Source organism: Cervus elaphus, chromosome 15, assembly GCF_910594005.1.
Source record: "Cervus elaphus chromosome 15, mCerEla1.1, whole genome shotgun sequence".
Taxonomy (NCBI): Eukaryota; Metazoa; Chordata; class Mammalia; order Artiodactyla; family Cervidae; genus Cervus; species Cervus elaphus.
The window spans coordinates 11,154,580-11,179,291 of NC_057829.1; the positions used below are offsets into that span (position 1 = coordinate 11,154,580).

General features: G+C 40.7%; 1 protein-coding gene across 9 annotated transcripts; it reads left to right on the forward strand.

Annotated features, from left to right (window-relative positions):
* Nucleotides 1-8: 8 nt before the first annotated feature.
* Nucleotides 9-24,244, forward strand: LOC122708794 (elongation factor-like GTPase 1). 9 transcript variants are annotated; one of them, XR_006345317.1, is made up of 7 exons: nt 9-721; nt 2,366-2,433; nt 3,787-3,871; nt 8,804-8,937; nt 17,719-17,842; nt 20,367-20,443; nt 23,606-24,244. XR_006345317.1 is itself a non-coding variant. In XM_043925336.1 (6 exons), the coding sequence occupies exons 1-6, from the start codon at nt 658-660 to the stop codon at nt 23,613-23,615; spliced, it is 438 nt and encodes a 145-aa protein (XP_043781271.1). In that variant the 5' UTR covers nt 10-657; the 3' UTR covers nt 23,616-24,244. The 9 variants fall into 9 exon arrangements, 2 of the variants coding, with proteins under 2 accessions (XP_043781271.1, XP_043781270.1); XR_006345320.1 differs by having other exon boundaries at nt 164-721; nt 17,719-17,935; XR_006345319.1 differs by lacking the exon at nt 3,787-3,871.
* Nucleotides 24,245-24,712: the final 468 nt, after the last annotated feature.

Here is a 24,712-nt window from a genome sequence, read left to right on the forward strand (position 1 = left end):
GCTAGCCCCGCCCCCGGCGCGCGGGCATTTGGGAGACACCTAGTTGTGGGCGCCTGCGAGTTGCGTGGTGTGGCCGGCGCCCGGGGGCGAGCGGGACTGGTTGGGCGGCGGGAGCCGGTGAGTGCGGGCCCGCAGGGCACTGGGCGTCCTCCTCGCAGCTCCAGGCGGTGCCGGGGCGCCGCGGCGGCGAACCCGGGCTGGGAGCGGCTGCCGCCGAGCTTAAGTGTCCGCTCGCGCCCGACTGCTTTTCAGTGTGGACCCGGAATCCTCAAAAGAAGAAGGGAGTGGTGAAGAGGGGAAGGTGGAGATGAGGGTTTATTTTTTCTTTTCCCCAATGTGGGAAGAAATGAAAGACGTTCGTTGTACTTGCTCAGCAAACAAGCACGTGACCCAAGTCTTTATTCGGGCTTCGTAGCAGTCATCAAGCTGAATGTTTCCCCTCCAGTGAAAGCAAGCGGGAGTGGCAGGAGGAGGGACTTGGAAAAAGATCGAGGAGCGGAAGGAGGTGTCAGCATCTTCTCTCCTGCTTACGACCGTTGCGATACGTCATCACTGACCTGGAGAAATTCACCCCAGCCGAGAGTACAGGGCAGAGTTCCCGATGTCACTGGGCACCCAGCCCTAAGGAGCTCTGTGATTCATCGCAGATCCGGAAGGATGGCTAAAATCCACAGTCGTAGTACAGTAGTTGCTGAAGTGCTCACATTGGACTTATGTCTGGGTGGGTATCTGACTTTAATAAGCGGTTCGTTGAATTTTTACTTGAAGAAACTTGAGATATCTTGTCAGTTCCCAGTATTAAAAACCCTTTTTTATTGTCCCGATCTTTAGTCATTTGTAATACGTCTTTAATTTTTAGTCACAGGAAATAAGTGACCGTGGTGCTCAATAGTTTGTATAAGATGATTCAGGTCCAAAAAAACACTGCTAACATTCGGGATATCTGTAATTTGGCTCACGTAGACCATGGTAAGCTGCTGCTGCTGCTAAGTCGCTTCAGTCGTGTCCGACTCTGTGCGTAGGAGCCCTTTCTAAATAGCTTGTTTTCAGTAATTAAGGGGGTGTGTCTCCACACGTGTCATTGGAGTGATGCTAAGGTGCAAGTCTTATTTCTTTTAAAAGTTTGATGTGGTAGAACACGGCCAACTAGGGATTGGTGTTCTTCTAGATAGTATACAGTGTTGGTTTTTAAATGAGAAGTTGAGTTTTTGTTAAACTATCAAGTATTTTTGAAATGGCTTTCTAATATAACACGTCTGTAGTCTTAATATTCTCAGAACCTGTGTTCTAAGTTCAGGGTTCTTTGCGCTCAGATGGTAGAAATTTATGAACAGGGCACCCCCTCAACTGTAGAGGTGATTTGGGGGTTGAGACAACACAAAGTGAGACAAGCACAAAGTAGATGATAAGGGTTGAGAGAGCTGGAGAGTCAGGAAGCTAGGAATGGGTTAAGAAAAGGCTTTATAGCATAATTAGTATTAGAGATGAACCTGAAGGGTGATTCAAGATGGCAGATGGGGACACTCATTTCAAGTGGGAATAGTGTCAGAAGGGGAGAAAGAAATGTATGTGACCAGAGGCTGGGACACAAGAGGGCAAGGTGGGCTGATCCATGGTGCTTAGCTCCCAACAAACATTGCTTTCATGCCACAGCATTGCCTCCTGCTAAGCCTGCTCTTGGTTTCAAACTGCTTTTTGTTCACCCAGTCACAGCAAAATGATAGGAGGTGGGAGTGTAAAATAAAACCTATATACCATCCTGAAAGTGAGGGAGGAGGAGACAAAAGTGAAGAGATAGGCTATGCTGTATCTTAAAGACCCCTTCCTGCCAGCAAGGCGCTAGGATAAGGGTGGTTGTTTAGTCGCTCAGCCGTATCTGACTCAGCAACCCCTGGACTGTAGCCCGCCAGACTCCTCTGTTCTTGGGATTCTCCAGGCAGTAATACTGAAGTAGATTGCCATTTCCTTCTCCAGAGGATCTTCCTCACCCCCCAGGGATTGAACTCACATCTCCTGCATTGGCAGGCAGTCTTTACCACTGAACCATGAGGGAAGCCCCTGTATAAAGTATGCCTCAATAAAAAAAAAAAAGTTATTGGACAGCTTTTAAAGTAAGGTTGATCCACAGGGTTGGAGATACAGATTATAGCACTGTAGAGTGCTAGAATCTTTGCCCTTCCAGACAGTGCACTGTTCAAAAGTCTAGTTAAAATGCTCATTGTGTCTTCTTTCACATACTGTAGGTAAATAGGAAATACTTGGTAAAGCAGTTCTTATGGTTAAATGTTAAATATGTGGATGCAATCTACCTACCTCCCCCTTTAAGAAAAGAAGTCTATTTAAATTAATATTGTTACTTGAACAGGAAAAACTACTTTGGCTGACTGTCTTATATCTAGCAATGGAATATTCTCCAGCCGCCTGGCAGGCAAGGTATGTTATTATATTTGATATATACTTGCATTTCAGTAAGTGTTAGCAAATCTACAATGTGATGAAGCATTTGTTGTGTTCATAAAGATCCCAAAAGTTTAGAGCATAGTTCATGCATCTAAGAGTCTGGCAGTTCATTTAGCAAAATAAAATAGATTGTTGAGAAAAAATTATTTCTGTATTGCTTTTATATTAGTTTATATTAATATTTTATAAGTGCAAGAATGAGTTTTTGCAGCAGGTCAGATGATAACCTGGCACGATTGTGACAGATTTCACAGGTGGAATAGATACTTCACAGCAGGAAATAATGTGGATAAAATGGATAAAGTCTAATTTGTGGGTTGCACTTGATTTGAGTGGAACATCTGCCTAGCAATTACTGAGAAAGAAAACTGTACTGGTACAAAAAACTGTATCAGATTATGACGATCTTGAGGGCTAACCTGAGTACCAAAAGAAGGCTTCTGAAGTATGAGGGTCGTGAGGAAAATCGTGTTTTAGGAAATGAAATGAAAGAGACCTTTGTTTCTTGCTGTGAATTGAAAGGACTTAGAATGATTTATTTGTAGTAGAAAAATAAAGATATTCCTTCCTTCAGTGAATTTAAGATATAGTCAGCAGGATTTATCCAGTGATTGGTAATACAGAGAAGAGGAGATGGAGAAGCAAAATTGAATTTGAAAAGTAGACCTGAGATACTAAAGGAAGAATGGGGCCTTTGAGGCAGGTTGGGTCCCCAGGAAATTGGCCCAGGATACTGTCTAGGGGAGGCTTAAAAAACTGGGGGGACTAAAGTAATAAAATGCTTTTATTTTTCCTACTTGAGAAGTTAGAACGAGTACAATAACTCTACTGTAAGTAGATGAAATAATAAAGCATAAATTAATAAGAGTAAATCCTAATGTAAACTATAGACCTTAATTGATAGTAATGTATTGATAGTGGTTCATTGATTGTAACATGTACCACCCTGCACACAATGTAAGATGTAAATAACAGGGAGGGAACTGTGTGTAGAAGTACTTAGGAACCTCTTTACTTTCCAGTTATTCTAGAAATTTAAAATTGCTCTAAAAAGAAAGTCTGTTAATTTAAAAAGAATTACTAGCAATGTAGACATTGTATGATTATCTTGCATTACAACTGATAAATATCTAGAAACTGATCAAGGAAAAAGGAAAGGAGAAAGAAATACATAATACTAGGCAAGAAAAATGCTGCAGAGATTTAAAAAGTAATAATAGTGGGACCTAATGAACAACTTCACAGCAATAATAAGCCTAAAAATTTTAATATTTAAAACAAAAGTCCACATCAGTTCGTTTTAATGTTAAGGTTGCGTTTTTGCAGTTGAGGTACATGGACAGCAGAGAAGACAAACAGGTCCGAGGGATCACTATGAAATCCAGTGCCATCTCCCTGCATTATGCGGAAGGTACATCGGTCTGCGTTTTACAGAACAGTGGTTTCGTATCTTTTGTGTCCTCGTTTCTCTTTCCAAATCAGTTTCACGCCTCAGGGTTTTTTGCTTTACCTTCCAAAAACTTCGTTCTGGCCTTTCCAGATTATCTATTTTCAGATCAGAGTCAGGCTGTCCAGACTTGGGTACAGATGGGGACCTCTGACTGGCTTGAGGGCAGAAGCACTTGCAGTTCACACCTGCCCCCATCCACCCAGGTGCTTGTGGCGATATCTTCTCTGGGAAGGTCTGGAGTCACAGGACCCTGGCTCAGTCTTATCGTCCCATTTCCTCGCTGGATCCTCGCTTTGTCTTCTGGCTTGCCTGTTCAGCTCTGGAGTCTTATTTACTTGGCTCTGCATTGCCATGGTCACTGTAGCTTTTATCTGCAGATAGGATGCCACTCTGACAGTAATACTTTTAGGGAGTTGTCCGACAGACATAGTCATACGAGCATGTGAGATATATGTTCATTGATATTCACCCTAATGTCTGTATCAGTGAAAAGAATGCCTTAGTGTCTGTCTTTGGAAAAGTTGAGTAGACTGACACATCCATGCTGTGAAGTGCTGTGCAGCTGTTCCAACAACTGTGTGATTATAGAGAAAAGATAAAGTCAGAGACAAAAAGCAAGTTGCAAAGTAAATACTTATAAGACACAAATGTGTTTTGATGATAAGAATATATTAAGTATGTAAATGAAGGTGTCTGGAAGGCTGTATACCAAAACCTTAACCATAATTATCAGGGGCTGGATTATATGAAAACTCACAGTTTTCAAAATATTTATTTTGTACTATTTGAAAATTTTACACAGCATGTGAATTTTGATAAGTAGAATAAAGTAATAAAGATGTATTTCATTTCCCTGACGGCCTGGCCTGTGGTTTATCCTTCAGTGTCATGTCTCTGACACTAGCACCAAGGGTTGTGCTGTGTGGGGCCTGACTCTTCTCTTTGAGGTCAGTCTTTAAAACGGTTTTGAAGCTCTTAGGTACATGAAATCCCAATGTATTTAAAGTAATGCCTTAATTTTTAAAAAACTACCTCTCATATTTTAAAGAGTATATGCTAATTCTGTGATCCAGCAAATGGCTCTGTGGTCAGTTTTTTTCCTATCTCTCTTTATTTTTATGAACTTGAAGAGTTTAGAAGTTCATGGACTATTCTTTAAGTAGTCTCAAAAGGCCTATTGTCACTTCTACTCTGTAGCCATTCTTTATACCTGTGAACAAATAATTGCTATCACAGAACTTCTCAAATGAAGGTTTCATTCTATTCATCTTTCTACAAATTTTTTTAAAATTTACGAGTTTTATTTGTGTTGTAGAAAATTTACAGTAAAACACAAGATTGAAATAAAAATTGCTCTAGTTTTACCCCTAGTTATTCTGTTTTTTCACATTGAATCCTGTCATAACTGTGCATGTGTATGTGTGTATTTGCAAGCTGTGAGGTAGGTATCTAACTTAAATCCGCGCCCTCCTCCCCTGCCCAAAGAGTTAACTACTTATTCCAACAGGAGTTTCACTTGATTATTCAGTACTGTATCATTAGTTCTTGGTGTGGTGCTGGCGTCAGCACCTCTACATGAATGAGGCAGTCTGGATGGGACTGTTGTGAGCCAGAGAGTAAACTCGATCCACCCCTGAAACACCCCTCTACCCGGATGGTGGCTAGTGGTTTTTAGCTCCAACTGACAGATGCCCTGTGTTTTTCTGTTTTGTTTTGTTTTGTTTCCAAGAAAAGGCATCAAGATTTTTGGTAAACTAATCTAGTTTTTAAAAAAACTGGCAATTATTAGAAAATGGTAAAGTACAGTATAGAGCAAACTGTAGTGGGCTTTCACTAACAGCCTTTCAGCTTGTACTTCAGGCATATGTGCTAGCTGACAGCCTGGTTCAGGGGGTGTTTACCCAAGAGGCAGCCATACTGTAGCTTAGATGTGCTCCGAATGTGGAGACCAAGGATGTGGAGGCTGTCTGCAGACAGGTCCACTTGTAAGTTCACCCCTCTGTAAACACCTCCAGGAAGTGAAAGTGTTAGTCGCTAAGTTGTGTCTGACTCCTTGTGACCCCATGGACTGTAGCCTGCCAGGCCCCTCTGTTCATGGGAATTCTGCAGGCAAGAATACTGCAGTGGGTTGCCATTTCTTCCTCTAGGGGATCTTCCTTACCTGGGGATCAAACCTGGGTCTCCCACATTGCAGGCAGATTCTTTACCATCTGTGCCACCAGGCGAACACCTCCATAGGGGTCTGCGGTTATGGGCGAGTAGAGGGTCTCTGCTCTGTGGCCCTCTGGTCTTCATCTCAAAGCCTGGGCCCTGGGGACACTGACTCACGCCATCCAGATGCAGACGAGGCCAGCACATACCAGGAGCTACTGTCACTTCCAGACACATATGCATTCACTTGTGTTTCTGATCACTGTCCTTTTCCCTTGGGACCAGGCTTGGAGGATGGGGTTCCATTGTGCCTAGTTTGACTAAAGGTCAGATTTTTTTCCTCTAAAGATAATGAATGCTTTACTTTGTGAAGCATTCAGATGATGCAAGATCTGAGAAGATGGGTGCACCAGGGTTTGATTGTGAGCTGTATGTCTCATCTGCGTGATTTTGCTTAACCCTCATGGCAATCCTGGGAAATGGAGATACTCCTCATTTTACATGTGTGCAAAGCGGAGTTCAGAGAGATTAAGAGACCTTCCCAGAGACAGAGTAGTTAGCATGTGGCAGTAGTCGTGCATAATGAATGCGTGCTCAGTCATGTCCGACTCTCTGTGATCCCATGGATTGTAACACTCCAGGCTCCTCTGTCCATGGGATTTTCCAAGAAAGAATAATGGATTGGGTAGCCATTTCCTACTTCAGGGGTCCTGGGAACCAAATAACTATTAATACATTTCCAACCTGTTTATTTGGACCAGGAGTCTCTCAAAAGTCATTCAGTCCAGGCCACCACTGATTCCCCCTTCAGTGAAATTCTCTGCTGTCCACCAGGGGTTGCTCTGGCCCCTTAAGGGCATCTCTCGTGGCATCACCCCCATCTCTGTTGTCTTTGGTCACTGCCCAAAATGGAGGTCACGTGATCTGGCCTCTCAGTCATCTTGTCCCCGTGTTTCTCACACCTGCGCTCAAGCCCTCACTATTCGCTTCCTGCCCACACCTTTCTCTGAAAACTTCCCAAGGTAAACTTGTGTCCCTCCATCCTCAGTTTTCCCTCCTCCCCCTGCCTGGCTGTTTTCTAGTCATTGCTCTCTTGTCCTTCTTTTGAGTGAGTGCTGTTTATTCTGTCGTACTCTGTCTGTCCCTGGGTGAGAACATGGGATCACCCTTCTCCTTGTGCCCTGGTTCTGGTTCAGTTTAGTTCTTCCACTGTTGCTTTAAAACTCCATGTCCTTCGAGACTCTTAGTGTCTATCTAGTTATTCTCCGCTCCTTCTCACCACCTCAGCTTCCAGTTACAGTCCCCGGTCGCCATTTATTAGTGACTTTGGCAACTGGTTCATCATTTTCCTTTTTACTCAAATCCACCAAGGTAGCTTTTCCTGTGTCTGAAAAATGACCTCTTCCAACAGCTTGAGCTTGGCTTCTCAACAGTAGTGATGTGTACCCCTCTACTTCACCCACCCACTAGCATGGCTGCTTTCTGCATTTTAATATCACCCCTTACGGGTCCTCTAATATTTCCCATCTAAATACTCCCTTCTCCATGATCTTTACTTTTCCAGCTCTCTCACCTGTGTAACGAGGGACGCACTTGACTTCAGGAAGACCTTCAGTCTCTTGCACCCCACTGGCATCCTTCATTTCATCTCTGCCTCCTGCTATCCAGACTTGTCTTTTCCTGACAGTCTCGCTGAGGCCCTCAGTGTATCTGCTGTCTTGGCCTCCTGTCCTCCCAGTAAAACTCTAACCCTTGGTAGAGCTGACTCCACATATCTTCCTCATACCCTTGGGCTGGGCTAGTCGTTGGCTACTGGCAGACTTCCGTGTGTCCTCTGTCAGACCCTGCTCATTCTCTCCCACTGGAGCTCTCTTAAACCCTCTTTTCTCTTCGAGTCCACCTCTCAGTCCCTCTCCCACAAACTCAGCAGACATTTGTCCATTCTATTTTACAGAGAAAAGGAAAATTCTCTCAGCTGTTTGCTACTACCCCTCACAGTGTAATATAGTTAGTATCTTTGCTTGCCTGCTGTCACTGTGAAAGGCTTGTGCTCTGGACTTACTTCCTGTGTCCTGGTGCTGTCAACTTTTAAGCATGTTCAAGCCTCTCATCTTCAATTGTGTGTATTTGCGTGTAAGCCTCAGACAAAAGTGTACCACTATTCCTCTTTCAGTGACTGACAGCAGGCCCTGTGCTTTACGATGATGGCACATATTAGCAGTGTGAAATTGAGTGAAACATAGTTGGTCCTTGATCTCTGACTTTCTGTCTAGGGTCATATGAACATAGAGAATTTCCAAGTAGATTGTAGAGGCTTAGGACATTTACATGGGTTCCAGGCAGTGAACATCAGCCTTTTCTCGCTCCAGGGTTTCTGATTCTGATTCTGAGCCACATGAACAGACAAGTGTTGTTTCCCCAGTTGCAAAGTCTAGAGGCACCTGGGACCTTTACAGGAAGTGACTAAGCTGATAGATAGACCTGGGTACGTTTCTGACTTGTGACTGCTTTTGTGACCTTGGGTAAATGTCCTCACTTTTGGGAGCTTTAGCATGAAAGCTAAAATGAAATGAAGGGTTGGGCTATGAAAATGCTGAATGATTTCGAGAACCTCCCAGCTTCTGTTTTATGTGACAGAGCTTTTCTTTAGTCATTTCTTAGAAGCTCTCCTGCTCTCAATTGCCTGAGGAGGAGGGTTGCATACCTGCACTACTCAATATGTGTTTTCAAATCTCATTTCAGGTGATGAGGAGTACCTGATTAACCTAATAGACTCTCCAGGCCACGTGGGTTTCTCCTCAGAAGTGTCCACGGCTGTTCACATCTGTGACGGGTGCATCGTCATAGTAGACGCTGTGGAAGGCATCTGCCCGCAGGTAGCCTGGAAATGTTTAACTAGTTAGAGAAGGCAGGGGGAGAGGAGGCACTGACCATCAATGATGATGTGGCACTTTAGACATTTCTGTGACATCAGAAAGCTAGTTTTCCATTTCACGTTCCATAGTGTTCCCAGTCTGTGGTGGAGTTAAGTCACCCGAGTTCTGAAGGGATGTTAGAGAGAATGACTTTAAGGTACTTTGACATGTCTGTGGTATTCTCTGGGAGATGGACTCAGTGGAAATGAGGCATGTAGGGGGGCCTGGGGGCTTTCCTGCAGTGAAAGAGTCTCTCAACTGTGAGGGGTTGTTGACAGGGAAATTCTGAGCTGCTTCTCCCCTACGTGGGAGAGTCTCTTCTGTTAGTTACTCAGTCTGTGGGCCCCCTCACCCTTACACACACACTCTCTCCCTTCCTCCCCTCTCTTCCTCTTCCAGATTCTTAATCTGCACTTTCTTACCTTTCCCACCAAAGTTCAAATAGTTCTCCCTAAGGCCAGAGTAAACATACAGCTCTTGTCAGCATGAAACTCAGAGTGGCTTTCTAATCTGTTTTTAAAATAATTTTTCTTTGAAAGCTTATGGTTTTTCTTTAAAAATGTTGTCACCTTTGTGTCCTACTTCTTATCATACCATCGTTTGTTTTAATGATTTTTAAAAGGAAGAGTAAAATGCTTACATTTCAGGCATACCTCGGAGATATTTCAGGTTTGGTCCTGAGCCACTGCGGTAAAGTGAATGTTGCAGTAAAGCAGGTCACGTGAATTTTTTTGGTTCCCCAGTGAACCAAGTTATGTTTATACTATACTGAAGTCTCTTAAGTATGCCATAGCATTAAGTCTACAAAAATGTACATACCTTGATTAAAACAATACTCTATTGCCAAAAAATACTTAATCATTTCTGACCCTTCATTGAGTTGTAATAGTAACATCAAAGATCACTGATGGCAGATCACAACAACTGTATTAATTATGAAAACTGTAAAGTATCATGAGAATTACGGAAATCTGACAGAACAACAAAAAGTGAACAAATGCTATTGGAACACCAATAGACTTGCTTGATGCAGAGTTGCCCAAACCTTCAGTTTGTTTAAAAAAAAAAAAAGGAAAAACAACATCTATGATGCACAGTAAAGCAGAGCACAATGAAATGAGGTTTTCTTGTAGAAATGGAGAAAATCTGATCATTCCAGGAAGACGTGCTGTACTTATTCTGTAACTTCTCTGACTGACTGTAAGCACACAGTTCCTGCATCTAGAGAAGCAAAACCTTAGTCTATGTAGTGTGCTGGGTGTCCTGACAAGTTAAGTTAAATTAACAAACGTGACTTCAAAGTAGCTAAATAGTGGTTAATGCTAAGAAGTGGTTTATGATCAGGAAAGTGTACACAAGGAGCTTCTGGGGACATACTCTGTTTTTCCACCTGTGTGTTACAGCATGAGTGGGTTTTTTTTTTTTTTTTAATGATCATTCAACAAACTGTGTGTGTTCTTGTGTGTGTTTAATTTCACAAAACTCTTACTATCTTATACACAATTTTTTACTTTATCCTTCTTAAATAAATTGTCTGTTCCATAAAGGCAAGAACAATTTCCTGCCTGCAGTTCTTTGCTTCTGTGTTATATATTTCTGACTGTCTAATGAATACCTGTGTCTGATTGGCATGGTCTGAGTTGTATGTGATAAAGGAGCATGAAAATAAGCTACTTATTAATCAGGATTTTCTAATGTGCTTTAATTTAAATCATGAGCTTTACATTTTCTTTTCAGTTTTAATCAGACACAGGCAGTTCTGCAGCAAGCCTGGCTCGAAAACATCCGTCTGGTTTTAGTGATCAGTAAGATAGATCGCTTGATAGTGGAACTGAAATTGACCCCACAGGAGGCCTATTCTCACCTCAAGAATTTATTAGAACAGGCATTTTATCCTTTATTTCAGTACTTTAAAAACTGTGGCTCAAAGGAGAGTTGTAAGGAAGTTGCTAGGTTGAGTATGAGGCTTTGCTGCAGAAAGTCGACTTAAATGTGTTGGAGTCATCATACTGCAGCAGAGGCAATAGAGCTAGCATCATCTCAGGAGTCGCCTCCATCTCCTGGGGGCATCCTGTAATAGAAAACTTGGACAGTAGTTCTCAATGTTTTCTTGTTTAAAGTCTTGTGGTTGGGTTTTTAAGTGAAGCCAATATTAGGAACTCTTTGGGTTTTTATGTATTTATTTTTTTTTTACTCATCAGTTTTTTTTTTTTTTCATTTATTTTTATTAGTTGGAGGCTAATTACTTTACAATATTGTAGTTGTTTTTTGTCATACATTGACATGAATTAGCCATGGATTTACATGTATTCCCCATCCCGATGGGTTTTTTTATTACCTGTATTTGGGTGAAATTTTACCAGAGCTTTCATTCATTTATTTACTCAGCAGACATTACCATAATGTATGTTGAATAAATGAGTTCTTGAAGGTTTACATCATGCTAAGAATTGTGAATATAAACACAGACAGGTCAGAGTCCCTATCTTCAAAGATCTCACAGTGGGGTAGGAGAGAAAAACACGTAAAAGATGTTTGGGGAACAATAAGACAAACCCTAAATGTGATTTGAGAACATAAATGAGGCCTGCCTCACCCAGAATGGGTCAGTAGGAAGGGGAGAGTTAGGGAGAGTCTTATAATAGGAGTCTTGAGATGGAAGAAAGGTAATGTGTTCCAGGGGAGAGTCACGGCCAAGGCCTTCAAGACAGAAGAAATAAGATATACAGAGTCATTATAGAAAGGAAAGAAAAACACAGTGCAAGTTCCATTCAAAGAATGTAAATTATTGGTTACAAGTGAAGAACTAGATCAAGGACAGTAGTGATAAGAGATGGGAATAGAAAGGAATAGTTTAGATTCTGGTGAATCCTGTATGCCATGCTTGGAGGTTTGAAATGTCTTTTTCAAGACAGTGGGGCACCATTGATGAGGCCACGTTGAGAATGTTTGTTTGCTACAGGAAGGAAATGATAAAGGTAGAGCAGTGAGAAAGTCTGGGTCAGTGGATCCAGCTCCCTAAAGAGACAGTCAGGCACGGTACAGGTGGAATGCTCCTGCCCTGCCACGGAAGGAGGAGAACCAGCAGTGTTTGTAGAGATGGACTTAAAGTTGGATGATGGGGAGCCTGCAGGATCTTTGAACAGTAGATTCCGTTTTCTCTCTGAGGTAGGAAATAAGACTGGTCACCTACGCCAGAACTGTAGTGTAACATCACAGCTGGGCTATTAACATTGATATAATCCATCACCACAGAGCACCTTCGCGTTGCACTAACATAGCAACACCTACTTCCGTCCCAGTCACAGCTCCTCCTTAACGACTAACTGTCCTGCATTTCTATAACTTATCACTTCAAGAATGTTATAGAAATGCACTTGAACAACATAGAATGTTATCTAGATTGGATTTTTTTCAGCATCATTTTCTGGAGACTTATCTAAATTGTTGCATGCATCACTGGGTGTTTTCTTTTCATTGTCTAGTCCTATTCCATAGTATTGGTTGTACCACAGTTTGTTTAAATATTTACCCATTGAAGGACATCTGGGTTTTTTCTGGTTTGGGGCTACTCTGAGTAAAACTGCTATAAGCATTCATGTGTAGGTGTTTATGTGGACATAAGTTTTCATTTCTCTGGGATGAATGCCTGGAAGTGCATTTGCTGAGTCCTAGGGTTGTTATATGTTTGATTTTTAAAGAAACCTTCAAATTCTTCCAGAGTAGGTGTACCACATTCCCACCAGCAATGTGTGGTGACCCATTTCTCCACATCTTAACCCTCATTTGGTATCATCAGTATTTCTGTTTTTTCTTTTTTAGCCATTCTGCTAGGTATATACTGATGTGCTTTTATGGTTTTAATATGCATTGTCCTAACAGCTTCTGAGGTTGAACCTTTTTATGAGCTGATTTGTTATCTATGTATCCTCTTGGGTGAAATGTCTTTTCATGTTCTTTGCCCACTTTGTTTTTGTTCAGGTATAATTGACATATACCATTATATTGATTACAAGTATACAACGTACTCTATCTTTGTACATATTGTGTAAATATTTGTTTATATTTGTATATAGATGATCACTACAGTAAGTAATTTCCATCACACTACATAGTTCGAAAATTTGTGTGTGTGTGTGTGTGATGAGAATTTTTAACTTTGACTCTTAAGAACTTTTAGTTACACAATGCAATGTTACTAACTTTACTTACCATGCTATATACATTGCATCCTATGACTTATTTTATACCTGGAAGTTTGTACCGTTTGACCCCCTTCAATCATTTTGCCAACCCTCTACTCCTTGCCTCTAGCAACCACCAGTCTGTTCTCTGTATCTGTAAGATGCTTGCTTTTTGGTTTTGTTTTTTAAAGCTTCTACATGTGCAAGTGAGATCATGCAGTATTTGTTCTTATCTTTCTCCATCTGATGTATCTCCTAATGCTCTCGAGGTCTATCCATGTTGTTGCACATGACAAGTTTGCGTTCTTTTTTATGGCTGAATACTATTCATGTGTGTGTGCGCACGCGCACACCACGTCATCTTTATCCTTTCATCTGTGAATGGACACTTATGTTGTTTCCATACCTTGGCTATTGTCAGTAATGCTGCAGTGAAGATGATGTGATGATTTCTTAAACATTACCCAGCCACTGAGTGGCAGAGCTGTTGTTGAGTTTAAAAGACTGCCTGGCACTGAAATTCATGCTTCCTTACCATGGTACTTCTGTGGGATCGTCACTGTGGAATATTGGCACCCTTGTTTCCTCTCATTGCCCTTCTGGGTATGTACATGCTCAGGCCAAGTAGGAGTGATAGCAGTTTTGAATGTGTGGGTAATTGATTACATTTCTAACCACAACCATTGCTTACCCGTGGAATCAGAAAATTCAAAGAATTTTTTTACCTTGAGGAAAAATGCCTTCAACTTGGATAAACAGTTGTGGGATATAATGAAATTTACTTTAGTTGTGGGCTTAACCTTTCATACAGTTTGTGGGGATAATAGAACCAGGAATAAGGGACCAGGCGAAACCAACCTTGGTTATTTCCCATCTCCCTTTTTACAGGAACTTACTCTTCAACTTCATTTTGACTGAACACATTTGCCTGGGGTGGCATGATAAATTATAATACTGTAATTTTTGTGTGTTAGTTTGTCATAAATTATAGATTCCTTGGTTTGCTATAAAGATCATATCAGACTTAAATACATTCAGATAATGGATTATAGTGAAAATGGAAGTTAACAAACCTGAACATTTGTAGTTTTCATATGTAGTTGTACAGTTTTCATATGTAGTTATCAACTTTCTGGTCCTCAGTTTCTTAATTTGAAAAATAATAATGTAGGTCTAAGATAAAGTCTAAGAGTTTCTTTGAGCTAGAACGTTCAGTGATTCCTTCAGTTACAGAAGCGAGTCAGACCTATTGATTTCTTACTTTGTAAGCATTTTGTTAGTGAGCCACAAGGTGGGGGCTTCTCCTTTTCTAGTACTTATTTTCATAAGTAATTGAATGTTCTATGTGAATTTTAGTCTAAATCTCACGAATTAGGGGGAGTTGATCATGGAAGACGGAATGGGGAGAGATTTGAATGAATGAAATCAGGGGAACTGCAGTATCCTTCACAACTTTGAACGTTTTTCACTTACTTTCAGTCAGTAGATCAATTCCCCTGTATTAGACAATGTCATCTTTGGAGATCTGCTAGTGCCTGTTCTCAGCTATTTGACATGTTAACTTATGGGAAAAGGGTGTTGGAAATGAAAACACTGGAGACCCTTTCCTTCCAATTTTCCTCTAAAATGTCAGTGACTAGGGAACTCCACGTGTCACAAAACGTGGAAATGAGCACATTTCAGAATTTAGAAAATGTTTCTATGAACTCTCATGTAGTGGGACAGGATTAAGAAGTGTAACTAGTGGCCGTATGGCCTGAATTTGTCCTGTTAATAGTTGTTACTCCAGGAGAATCTGCTCTGAAAAAGCAGCAACACAATGGCTTGGTTAGGTGGCAACAACGATCTGTTAATAGTTTCTAGTTTAGGTAAACAGCTGAGGCCCAACCCTATTCAACAGGGACAGGAAAGAGAAGATGATGAAAAGCACTTCCTAGTAGTTCTTCATGCCACAGCATCTTAGAATCCTGCAATTAATATTAGCCCGTTGGGTACCTCGGACTCAAAAGCGTATGTGGCCCAGTAATTTCATATGTGGCCATATCCTCATTCAGGAGGACTGGCCAAAGATTGATGGGTCAGTGAAGTCCTGGAAAACATGTTCTGCAGATCTTTTCTGAGAATCCTGTTTGAAGTCACTCAGTAGAGGAAGTGAATTAAAACAGAACTCAAGAATGGAGAAGTCCTGCTAGAAGCTTCATTATAACTAATGACAGATAAAGGAATAAAAGCACCGAGCAATAGTGGAGAAAGGTTTGATGTTGATAAGCAACTTTTGTGGTAAATGGGATGAAAAAGAAGGTAAAGGATGAAGAGCAAGATTTTCAAAGATTTATAAGTGTCTTTATGTGTAGGTATGTGTATAGAAATGACAGACTAGAAAAGGGTGGAGACAGTGACCTATAAGCAGATGGGCAAGTGCTTTAATTTATGATTCTATAGCAGTTTTAGTGTTTGCGAGAGTTTGTTTACCACTTTGTGAGTTAAAAATAGAACACATATCTGACATGTTGTAAAAGATAACAGAAAATATAATAGTCTGGAAAGCACAAATCAACATTAAAAAAAAAATCCTAGAAGCATGAATAGAATGTGCCTGATCAGAACAGTAAGTGACATTAAGTATTTGTACCCCTTGTTGAGGAGATACTGTTTTTTTAAAAAAAGGAAATTTCATTAGGAAAAAAAATTCATGAGTGAGCAAGCAACAACATACATAAATTATATATAAATTATGTATTGTTATATACATGAGCTGTGCACTCGTGTCCGACTCTTTGCGACCCCATGGACTGTAGCCCGCCAGGCTCCTCTGTCCAGGGGATTCTCCAGGCAAGAATAGTGGAGTGGGTTGCCATTCCCTTCTCCAGAGGATCTTCCCAACCCAAGGATCGAGCCTGTGTCTCCTGCATTGCAGGCGGATTCTTTACCATCTTAGCCACCAGTGATGCCCCGTTATATACATGTTGTGTATACAAATTTATTTATAATCTTATATAAAAAGTTTTGTATGAAACAGTATAACATGTAAATGTATAAACTTATTTACATATAGCATAATAATATAGTTTATATTTTAATATCACTATGCTACTGCTGCTAAGTCACTTCAGTCGTGTCCGACTCTGTGTGACCCCATCCCTGTGATTCTCCAGGCAAGAACACTGGAGTGGGTTGCCATTTCCTTCTCCAATGCATAAAAGTGAAAAGTGAAAGTGAAGTCACTCAGTCATGTCTGACTCTTCGCAACCCCATGGACTGCAGCCTACCAGGCTCCTCCATCCATGGGATTTTCCAGGCAAGCGTACTGGAGTGGGTTGCCATTGCCTTCTCCATAATATCACTATAAACTTATATAAATAAATATAAAATATATAAAACTTGACATAGAAAAGTTATAAATAATGTAATAGAAACTAAACTGTTAGAAAAAATTTTTAAGACCTCTACTAAGTTAATGTCTTTTGGATCAAATGGGAAATGAAGCTTTAAATAGTGAATTACTTTGCATGGGATGGACCCTGGAGGCCAGCTCTTTCAGAACGTTGATGGCTTATAACCATGTGATATGAATTTTGCTTCCTGATTGGGTACGTTTCTCTCCTGTGACTCTCAGTGAGAGGGGGCACTGGGATTTTATCTTCAGTAGTTTCTGTAGTGTCTCTTTTTGCTTCTAAGTTGCTGCCTGGTGCTGTTCATATTTCTGGTTCCAACCATAATTATCAACTTCCACTTCTCCAGCTTTTTATTGCTCCCAATCATAAGAGAATGTCAGCCAATTGGACTTGGTTATAGTTAACCCTTGGATGCTTTGGAAAATACAGCAGGTGTCTTGTAAGTTACTAGTACTTTGAGAGTTGAACTCAAAGCTTAGATTGTGTAGGAACATACTGTTCCCTGCAAAAAGTATTTTTTTGGGGGGTCCTTTATCCAGACACTGCCGATAGTGTAATATACAGCATCCTTATTTGTCTGGTGACTGCTCCCATTTGGCTGGGGTTTGCAGTAGAGCAGACTTGCTGCTAACTGGTTTCTCTAAGGGCTGGAGAGAGCTAAGTAAGTGTATATGTATTTCCTGTTTAATCTCAGATGCTACAAAGCCTTTTTTGGCAGGTTCTGACTGTAGAGTTTATTTACTTCATGAGCAATAGGAACTTACAGTGAAGGACTGAAACAGAGTTTATTGTTGGCACAGTTGCAGTGGACAGCTGGAACCTGTTTCCTTGGCCCGTGTTCCTCTTGTTTTACACTTGCAGAATTAAGAAAGGGATTGATAGCATGAATTCTCGTTCATATAAATGTAGGGAAAGTTGGACAGGAACACGGGCGAGACTGCTTGGCTTTGAATCCCAGCTTTACTTGTTACCTATGTGATATCTTGTGCTTCATTATGCTTTTCCCGCGAAAGGGGGGAGATAATTAGTACCTACCTTGTAAGAGAGTTGAAATGAATTCAGAGCACGTTGAACAGTACCTGGAACAGAAACACCCAAATGCTAGCTAGAGTCATACTTCATTCTGTTGTTATTAATAACGTGAACACTTGCTTTTCTTTCAGAATTGAGCACTTTGCCAAAATCTACAGTCAAAAAACTTGCATCAGAAAGGAAGTTCTTTTGGAAGCATTGTGGGGAGATTACTATATAAATATGAAGGCTAAGAAGATTGTGAAGGTAGATCAGGTACTGTGGACTATTGTGCCTGTTGATCGGTGGTCACATTCTTGCCCTGTGAAAACCTGCACTGTAACACACTTCTAATTTGCCTCAGTTTATGTGAGTCAGTTTATGGGAGATTTTCTACTGTATATACTTGGCTAAAGCTCATGTGTCTTATGTCCAAGTATTGCTTAAAGAGAGTGCTTTATCAGGATCAAAGGACTGTGTGGTGGTGGTGGTGGTGGTGGTGTTTTTCCTATTTACTGCTACTGCTAAGTCACTTCAGTCGTGTCCGACTCTGTGCGACCCCATCCCTGGGATTCTCCAAGCAAGAACACTGGAGTGGGTTGCCATTTCCTTCTCCAATGCATAAAAGTGAAAAATGAAAGTGAAGTTGCTCAGTTATGTCCGACTCTTCGAGACTCCATGGACTGCAGCCTACCAGGCTCCTCCGCCCATGGGATTTTCCAGGCAAGAGTACTGGAGTGGGGTGCCATCGCCTTCTCTGATTTAAGAGGAGCAGAAATCCCAGATCCTGGGCCAGTGAACTTGAAGACACATATTTTGCATCATGCATTTGTGTGTCCCCTTCCTAAAGAGACGTCTCTTGTAGACGTCACTGTGTGGCCTGTATTCCTAGCCTCAGCCAAGGCCTCCTCATTGAACACCAGTCACCTTGCATTGCTGATGGGTGAGGCAGGTGCTCCCTGGAGTTCTTCATTCTGTCGGTGGAGGTCTTGTAGGGCTGCTGAGTCACCTAGCCTCAAAGGAAGGATGCTTTTCTTGAAGACTTTTTTTTTAATGTAAAATTAAGGATTTTATAAATGTATTCTCATTGAAGAGCATGTATATTCCTTTTAGAAGGTATTCCTTAGTATAAAGCTACAGGAAAGAAAAAAAAATACCAGAGGCCAACACTGCTAATGGTGTGGTTTTCATTGCTTTCATTCTTTCTGTTTAGATAACATATATCCCTTGATTGAGATTACGCTGTTTATACAATGTAGCCGCTTTCCCACTTGACATCCTATTGCGACATCTTCCCTTGTCATTGAAAGTTCTTTATTAACAGTACAGTGTGTAGATTCCTTAACAAACTAGGAACAGATCTACCATATGACCGGGCAGCCCCACTCCTGGGCATATACCCTGAGAAAACCCTAAATGAAAATGACACAGATGCCCCAGTGTTCACAGCAGCACTAGATACAATAGCCCGGGTGTGGAAGCAACCTAGAAAGAAGTCCACTAATAGAGGAATGGATAAAGATGTGGTACATTTATACAATGGAATATTAGTCGTAAAAAAGAACAAATTGGAGTCAGTTCCAGTGAGGTTTGTGAACCTAGAGCCTATTAATACAGAGTGAAGTAAGAAAGAGAGTAGTATAGTATATTAATGCATATATATGGAATCTAGAAAAATGGTATTGATGAACCTATTTGCAGGGAAGGAATGGAGACACAGATGTAGAGAATGGACTTGTGGACACAGGGAGGGGGAGAAGGGATGAATGGAGAAAGTAGCATTGACACAACATTCTAAGAATTTTTTAAATAAATAAATAATCAATTTAAAAAGGAGCCAGTGGAGTGAAGTAACAAAGAGCATAGTTTGAGAATCTGATTCTCTTTGAGTCTCAGCTACACCGCTTTCTAGTTCTGTGACATTTATCTGTTTCTTTCCTCTGCAAATTGAAGATAGTAACATTTATCTCATGGAGTGATTATGATAATTATATGAAATATCCAAGAAAAGTCTTAAGAGCAATTCCTGTCATGTAATAAACACCCTGTTACATCATTATCATTCATGTAATCATTCTCGTAAGATTGAACACAGTTTTTATTTCTGTTTCTCAAATATTTTGATATTTTAAGTAAAGCTGTGATAGGCATCTTGATGCATACATTTTTAGGCCTTTACGATTTTTTTTTAACCAGTCATTCAAGCTGATGACTTAATTTCTCAATACCTTGCCAGTAGCTCTTGAGAAAGAGGGTTTCAGTTTATATTCCATCTCTTGTACCTATGAGAGTATCCATCTCAAAGTGCTCATGCTGTGATTTTGTATAGTTTGATAAGAGAAATAGTAGGGGTTTTGTTTTTTTTAATATCTTCTCTTTGAAGTTGAACAGTGTTCATATTTTAAGAACATCCTTTAGAACGAAGTCCATGGACATTTTAGAGTGGAGTTTTAGCTCTCAGCTTGGGTACCATGTGTTCTTTTGATGGCAGTGGGAGGGCAGCTGCAGGGATGTATCCACCTCCCCTGCTGCACCCCGAGTGGTTTCGTGTGTGGTGTCCATGGTTCGGAAAGAGATGAGTGAGTGTAACTGACTGTGGATTATTGGCTGTTTAAAGCATTCGTATAGCTACTTTCCTCTACTTTGTTGTTGAATAAGCATTTTCTAGTAGAAATGATGCATCGATAATAAAGCACATCAAGAATGAATACGTTAAAAAAAAAAAAGAATGAATACGTTAGATAGTGATGAAATATTCAGAAATTTTAAACCCATACATCCTTTTTTTTTTTTTTTACAGGCAAAAGGAAAGAAATCTTTATTTGTACAGTTGATCCTGGAAAATATATGGAGTTTGTATGAGGCTGTCTTGAAAAAGTAAGACTGTTATAAATTGTTTATCTCTGGGCAGTATAATTTGCAGTTTGATGAGTTACCCTTCTGAAAGCTAGGTAGACTGGGAAAGTGAAGAAAGCCTTTACAGAGGCTTTGATTACCGAGCTTGGAAACCATTTAAAGGAGTATATGTAACCCAATTACAGGGTGACGGAAGGGACAGAACAGAAATATTTTATAGAGTGCTGAGGCAAAGAGTGTATTGATGTCAGAGTTGGACTGTGAAGAAAGCTAAGCGCCAAAGAATTGATGCTTTTGAATTGTGGTGTTGGAGAAGACTCTTGAGAGTCCCTTGGACTGCAAGGAGATCCAACCAGTCCATCCTAAAGGAGATCAGTCCTGGGTGTTCATTAGAAGGACTCATGCTGAAGCTGAAACCCCAATACTTTGGCCACCTCTTGCGAAGAGTTGACTCATTGGAAAAGACCCTGATGCTGGGAGGGATTGAGGGCAGGAGGAGAAGGGGACGACAGAGGATGAGATGGCTGGATGGCATCACTGACTCGATGGACATGGGTTTGAATAAACTCCGGAGTTGGTGATGGACAGGGAGGCCTGGTGTGCTGCGATTCATGGGGTCACAAAGAGTCAGACACAACTGAGCAACTGAACTGAACTGAACTGAGGCAAAGAGATAAAAGGATGGGAAGAAACATCAGACTTTCATTTTTACAAACTCAGTTTAAAGTAAAATAGTAAATGTAGTAGAAAAGCTGCCTGATATTGAGGATCATTCAGGGGGTCACTTAGGGAAAAAACCTTGCCCGATAGAAGTGGAAAAGAAAGTTTGCTTTAGTAAATTTCCAAGTTGTTCCAGCAGTGGAATAATGATTTTTGGTTTTAGTATTTATTTATAAAATCGCTTTACCAGTTGACATAGCATGTTTAAGACGATTGTGGCATGGTGCTTCATGGGACTTTCAAGAGAGGTTCATTTGGAAGTTAAAAGTAGAGGTTAAGTAAAAGATTAAAGATCCAAGAGTAAAAAAATAATTATATGCAACAGTTTCATAACAGGAAAAAAAAATAAAAGTAGGCAGTTTTTCCCCTCCACGTTGCTAATGGGTCTTAAAGCAGCAAAGCTAACATCTTATGGAAACCACATTTCAAGGTCTATGGTTGTGATTGCTCTCAGTTTCTGTTTTTACAAAGATGCTAACGTCCATAAATAGCACGGAAGCATAAAGCAATTTCCTCTCCAAGTATTTTATGCAATTACTTTCTAGACTTTGTCAGCACTGAACAGCCAATGTATGCTATAAATTATTGTGGTCAAATACTCAGAAAGGCATTTGTTCCCTAAGCCTTCATTTATAAATATAATAGCATGTTATGTTGAAAACAAAATTTTTTTAAAGGAAGAATAAGTATTTTATTAATAAAAACTCATTGTTAGTATTAAAGGACTCTGAGTTCCCTGCACTCTCTCTTTTGAAATTTCCATTTTTTTCTCCTGATTTAAAAGCACGAAACATACTCATTATAAAAAATGTGGAAAATATAGGAAAGGACAAAGATGAATAAAATCACCTTTCATTCTAACAGCTGTTAGGATTTTGTTGTATATATTTCCAATATTCTTAGTAGTAGCATGTATATGTATCTTTTAAAAAGTGGTTACACTATATTTGGATAACTTTGTAAAGATTTAACAATATAAGGCATGTATTAGTATTATGTATTAGTTTTATATTATCACATTATAGTAATATTTAATGTCTTTAATATTTAATGTCTTGATAATATTGCATCATTTGGTGTGCTGTATTTTATTAACTAATTCTTTACTGCTGAACATTTAAGTTCATTAGTTTTTCTGAAGTTGCAAATAATGCCACTATGAAAATATGTTTGCAGATCCATCTTTGCTCATATTTGTGATTATTTTCTTTGAATACATTTCTAGGAAACTGTATTTGTTGAAGCAAAATCTTGGGGTCAAAAACTATGTGCAGTTGTTAAGACCTTTGATTTATGCTATCAAATTGCTTTTCATGGGACTTCCCTGGTGGTTCAGTGGCTAAGACTGTAAGCTCCCAATGCAGGGGTCCATGTTTGATCCCTGGTCAGGGAAATAGATCCCAAATGCCACAACTAAATATACTGCATGTCACAATGAAGCTTGTGTCACAACTAAGACTCGGCACAGCCAAATGAATAAATAAATTTTTTTTTAACTGCCTTTCAGAAAGGATCTATAAAAATGTCATCTTACTTTGCAGTAGTTGGCAGTATAAGATTTAAGGAAATCTTAGTAGTGAGAGATTCTTAAAAATACTTTAGGGCCATTTGTATTACTGCTTTTGTGTATGGTCTCTTTGAGGCCTTGCAAATTGAATAAAAGATTTTATTTTCATATTTTTGCCGATTTTTCAACTGAGAATTTCTCATTAACCTGTGTGTGCCTTTTATAGATAAAGAATATTAGTCTTTTGTCCTTAATATATTGAAAATGATTTCTCTGTTGTATCATTAATATTTTCATTTTATGTTTTTTTAATGAACTGATATTTAAAGTTTTCAAGTTACCTACTCTAGAAGTCTGTTTCTGTTTTTAAAATATTCATTTATTTATTTATTTCTCTGCATTGAGACTTAGCTGTGGCACACAGGTTCTTCCTTGCTGTTCATTGCCTCAAGTCATGTGGGGTCTTAGTTCCCCGACCAGGGATCAAACCGTGTCCCCTGCATTGCAAGGCCAATTCTTAACCACTGGACCACCAAGGAAGTCCCAGGGGGTTTCTTGAGAATCTCACAACTGTTGAATTTTGAAAATAAAAGGAAGATGTGACTCTAGAGAAAAGGAAAGAGCATCTTTAATAAGAGGAGTCAGGCAACAATGCGGTATGGAAGCTGTTGACTAGTCTGGTTCATTCCCTGTCTCACACCTTATGTCCTCCTGCTGTTCTTCAGCAAACAGTCGACCTTGGACAAAAATAAGTGAATGCAACGCAATAAGCAACTGGTGACGTGCTTTGGGTACAGAATGAGTACTCTAGAAGATGAACTAGGAAACACTCATGATTAAAAATAAATAGTATCTAAGGAGACCTAACAAACAAAAATATAGTTAATATTTCTCAGTAAGAACAGAAAAAATTCAACAACATATCAAATAAAACTTTTCTCACTCTTTCTCTTCAGGTTTTTGTAAATCTTGATGCTGCAGTTTGGGGCACTGATTAGACTATTATTACCCAGAGAAGGCAATGGCACCCCACTCCAGTACTCTTGCCTGGAAAAATCCCATGGACATAGGAGCCTGGTAGGCTGAGTCCGTGGGGTCGCTAAGACTCCAACACTACTGAGCGACTTCACTTTCACTTTTCACTTGCTTGCATCGGAGAAGGAAATAGCAACCCGCTCGACTGTACTTCCCTGGAGAATCGAAGGGAGTGTGGAGCTTGATGGCCTGCCGTCTATGGAGTGGGACAGACTCGAACATGACTTAAGCGACTTAGCAACAGCAGCAGCTGAGTATTACCAAAGAGAAATTGGGGTTAATCAGATTTTTAACACTTGTTTGTGTCTCACATTACTGCCGTGATAGGAACATGATATGTTCCTTATCCTAAAGTCTACATTTTCATATGGAAATGACGTAGATAATTTTTAACCTTCATAAGCATGTACATTTATTATGAAGGTTTTTTTATTCTACTGTGCTCTCCAGATTTTTGTTTTATTTTTCCGATTCCTTAGCTAAACTCACTTCTGAAATGTTAAAATGTTTACTTCTACTTCCTTTTTAAAAAAGTATAATTGCTTTCCAATGCAGTCACAGAAAAAAATCGTTTTGTTTTTTTGTTTTCTCTCCGATTACTAAAGCAAATTTTTAAAACCAAGATCCCCTCCCAACATCACCCCCTGCCAGAACCCGTCTGGCCCTCCCGCTAGAGGCGAAGACAGGGCGAAGACAGAGGCGAAGACAACCGGCCGCACCTCTCCAGGGACCGCGCGCTGTACCTGAGCCGGACGACCCGCCACCGGACTCCGGCCGGCCAGGGCCGGCAGCCCGGCGGCCGGCCGACGCCGCCCCGCCCCCGCTCACCATCCCCGTGCGTGCGTGCGGGGGCGGGACGGGCGCGGAGGTCTCGGCGCTCTCCCACCCCGGGCCTCTGCAGGCCCGCCCCCGCTGGGCGGCGCCCCCACCCCCAGCCCGTTCGCTGCACAGGGCCAGGTGGCCCCGGAGGTCTTTGGCTTCCGGGCCCGCCGCTGCCCGCCGCCCGCGGGCCTCTGAGCCTCCTCTGG

What these genes read in the sequence shown, in the direction of transcription:
- LOC122708794 (XM_043925335.1), top strand. Translation starts at nt 658, where the DNA reads ATGGCTAAAATCCACAGTCGTAGTACAGTAGTTGCTGAAGTGCTCACA. An exon ending in CACATTGGACTTATGTCTGG is followed by an intron (nt 722 to 2,365) that starts GTGGGTATCTGA and finishes TTACTTGAACAG; the next exon opens with GAAAAACTACTTTGGCTGAC. An exon ending in CTCCCTGCATTATGCGGAAG is followed by an intron (nt 3,872 to 8,803) that starts GTACATCGGTCT and finishes ATCTCATTTCAG; the next exon opens with GTGATGAGGAGTACCTGATT.